The sequence below is a fragment of the Phocoena phocoena genome, chromosome 11, assembly GCF_963924675.1.
Source record: "Phocoena phocoena chromosome 11, mPhoPho1.1, whole genome shotgun sequence".
Lineage (NCBI taxonomy): Eukaryota > Metazoa > Chordata > Mammalia > Artiodactyla > Phocoenidae > Phocoena > Phocoena phocoena.
In genome coordinates, this window is record NC_089229.1 from 11,313,641 (window position 1) to 11,317,096 (window position 3,456).

At 45.4% G+C, this 3,456-nt stretch overlaps 1 protein-coding gene across 1 annotated transcript in view; it reads left to right on the forward strand.

Annotated features, from left to right (window-relative positions):
• The first annotated feature begins 612 nt into the window (after nt 1-612).
• CACNG2 (calcium voltage-gated channel auxiliary subunit gamma 2) overlaps nt 613-3,456 on the forward strand; it is a 118,488-nt gene continuing 115,644 nt past the window's right edge. The window contains exon 1 of the mRNA XM_065887603.1: nt 613-827. Within this exon, the coding sequence (XP_065743675.1) occupies nt 617-827 (211 nt within the window). The 5' untranslated portion in view covers nt 613-616. The remainder of the gene's footprint in view (nt 828-3,456) is intronic.

Genomic DNA, 3,456 nt, shown 5'->3' on the forward strand with positions numbered 1-3,456 from the left:
GCACCTGTTCAGCTGAAATCAAGGGCTTACAGAATACTGGGAAGTCTGGTCTGAAACGAAAACGCCCGAGACCCCCCCAAGGAAGAGAACTGGCGAAGCAAAGGATTTTCATGGCGCAGGCCGCAGAGCCGAGAGCGAAGACGGAAGGTTGCATCTCGGCTTTTACAATCTCTAACTGTCTAGGTCCCGACCATGAGAGATTGTGTTGAGAATGCGGCTGATCCCTGGTTCACTGTGGAAGCCCTCTCCAAATTAGCTATCACATATGGAAACTGGAGACCAGAATTTTAGGAAAAGAGATTAAGGCATCTCACTTGGGGGGGTGGGGGGTGTCTTTTTATTTTTTCCTTTTTTTTTTTTTTTTAATCACTGCAACTGGAACAGTTTCTGATCTCAAAAGGCAAGCCTCTCTTCCCGTGTGATCTTTATAATTTACACTCTTTTCCGTGAGCTTTCTTACCTCCCTTTTTTTATATCTCTCCATATCCTCTATTAACACATATATCCATTATATTCGTAGTGGAATTATTTTTATTTTTTTGCTTTAGTACTCGCACCCTCACACACACTCTCCCGAGAACCAGAAGTCGGTTGGGTGTTTATATAATGAAGAATTATGGGGCTGTTTGATCGAGGTGTTCAAATGCTTTTAACCACCGTTGGTGCTTTCGCTGCCTTCAGTCTGATGACCATAGCTGTGGGAACCGACTATTGGCTCTACTCCAGAGGGGTTTGCAAGACCAAAAGTGTCAGTGAGAATGAAACCAGCAAAAAGAACGAGGAAGTTATGACCCATTCTGGATTATGGAGAACCTGCTGCCTAGAAGGTATTTGATTTCCCATCTCCTCCCCCTCTCCACCCCCCCTCCTCTTCTCACTCCCCCTCCCCACCCGCCTCCAAATAAGTTCCCTTTACATTCCACCATTTTCTTACTTCACTCCTTCCACCACAGATCAAGGTTGGTTGGGTTAGTTTCAGAGGAAAGAAAATCAATAAGCAAAAGCCATACTCAACTCTCAAGCCTCCACCACCCCCCTTCCTTCAAACCTCTTCATTGAAATAATCTGTGATATGATGAAAACAACAAAAGATTGTCTTTAAAAGTCAAATGTGCTCCACCTGCTTTGGAATCATTAGGATTTGCCTTTTGATGTAGTATGGCCATCTATGAGGGGGTAGAAAATAAATGCCTCTCTCAACACCGCTCCTCTTTTCGTAATGAAGAATTCCAAAACGCTTTTCCTTTCCCGTCCTCCTCCCCTTACTCCCCAAAAGTCCCAGATACCTCATCATCTGCAAATCTCCTTTTTTTTTAAAAAAAATCTCTTTTTTCTAAGAACACTTATTTGGTAAATCCTAATTATTCCAGGATCGCAAGCTGAGTTCAAGAGCATTTCGTAATGTCTATGAGCCACACATATCGTTCGAGGCGACTGGCTGTGTGTGTATGTGTGTTTTAACGTTTACAAAGTCTAAAAACACGTAACGTCTCTCACAGGAAACAGACCCAAGTTCTAATAAACAGCAATTCACTTGCAGGTTAGGCTGAGAACCAGTTCACTTCCACACAGAGTGACATGTCTATTATCCAGAAGCGTGTAGAATCAGCATTGCAGCCAGCTTGGGAATCAGACATTGTGCAGGGAGGCTGGGAGGGAGAGGAGGGCATGGGGAGGTTGAGGGGGAACAGTGGGGAGCAGTGGGTCAGGAGTGTCAGCTGTTTGTCTTGATCTTGCAGGGTCATTGGGACATGTGTGCCTGTGCATGTGCTGTGGGCAAAGCGGTCCCCACGGTGGAAAGGCTGGAAGATCAGGGTACGGGCGAAAGCATGTGCTTTGAGACACATTAATAAACACAGGGGGGGAAAACTCCTGCAGGTCATACAACCTGCATTTAGCGACAGACTTTAATATGAGGGGCTGCATTTGAGCGGCTACCTATGTCTGTGTGTACAAGCTACAGCCACCCATAGGAAGACATGCACAGAGAGATACATGTTTCTGGGTGGAAAGAAAAGCTTATGTGCTTTGCTTCTGATATGAACCAATACGGAGGCCGTTTGAGGCAGCGTCGGGAAGCGGGGACTGCAGGATTGTTTGTTAAGCTCAACGTGGGATGGTGATGCAGGGAGTTGAAGCCAGGAGATGGTGGAGAAGAGAAGGAAACAGACAGGGAGAGGGAGAAATGATGTGGCCCCAGAGTCTAACCCAAACTGAGCAAAAGCTGCTCTTTGGGAAATATTTATGTCTGGGAAAGAGCACCAATTCCATGCCCACACCCCCCCCCCCCAACAATCTGGGTGCAAGTGGTTGAGTGATGGCTGAACATGTTTTGAATAGCTAAGTGACTTCATTGAGCGATGGTCTATTTGACGCATACTGCATTTGGTGCCCTTTCTCAATCCAAACCACTGCCTTGAACATGGTCTGCAGCGGGGCTCTATGCTGAATACTATATGCTCTTCCCCAGCCGAAGAATCAATATGGGGAAATTAATAGGCACTGTTTTAAACACACCCCTCCTTTAAAAAAAATGAAGAGGCTTTCATGCAGCTAGTCACTAACAGTGGAAAGACTTCCAGTTAATTAAACATTTATGGCACGCTTTTATTCCAAAAGAGAAGGAAAGCAAAGTGAATGAGGGTTGCTTTAGGGAAATGATCATAGTAGCAATTTACCTTCCTTGGATTTTAGTTAGATGGATGAAGATATGCAGACAAGAGATGAGACGAAAGACAGGACATGATTTTAGGAGAAATATTCCCAGAAATTGGTGAGTTGGTATAAATATACTTTATCAGGGTTTTATGTGCAAATTCTTAATACCATGATCTTTTAAACATTTTCTAATTCCCTGAAGGGAAGAGGACTAGACAGTGGCTTTGGATCACTTATGCATTAAAAGGCTTAAGTATTTTCATTAAAATTCCATCTGTTTGGTGTCCACATCCCCAAATGTGCTGCCCGCCCCCTTCAGCTTTCTCTCCAAGCCTTACCCACACCTCCCTCCCTGAATCATCCCTAAAAGGGTTAGTATTGCAACACTTCCCAAGGATTGTGTGATTCCTACAGGAGCTGTGGGTTTGGCTCTTCTCCCCAGGGCTGGGGCCTCCCGGCAGTCACGGGTGGGGGGATGGTGGGGAAGGCTGGGCCAGGCTGCTTTAGGATTCTTGTGCCTTTTCCACTTGTAGCCAAGGTCCAGGCAGGAAGGGTGGGTACTCAGGGCCCCAGTTCAACCCGGCCTTTAATTTCCAAAGCCTCTGTCCATATGGAGTTTTGAAGGCCTCAGACTCCCCCTTAGGAAGTTGGGCCTTGGCCACTTAGGAAGTGGTTTGAAGGTTTTAAAGCCACATATTTTCAAAGACTGCACTGATTTCCAAAGATTATAAATGCACTTATTTCTGCAGGTTGACACAGATGGTTCTTGTGGGGTGTTCGTGTACTTGCTTTCTTGAG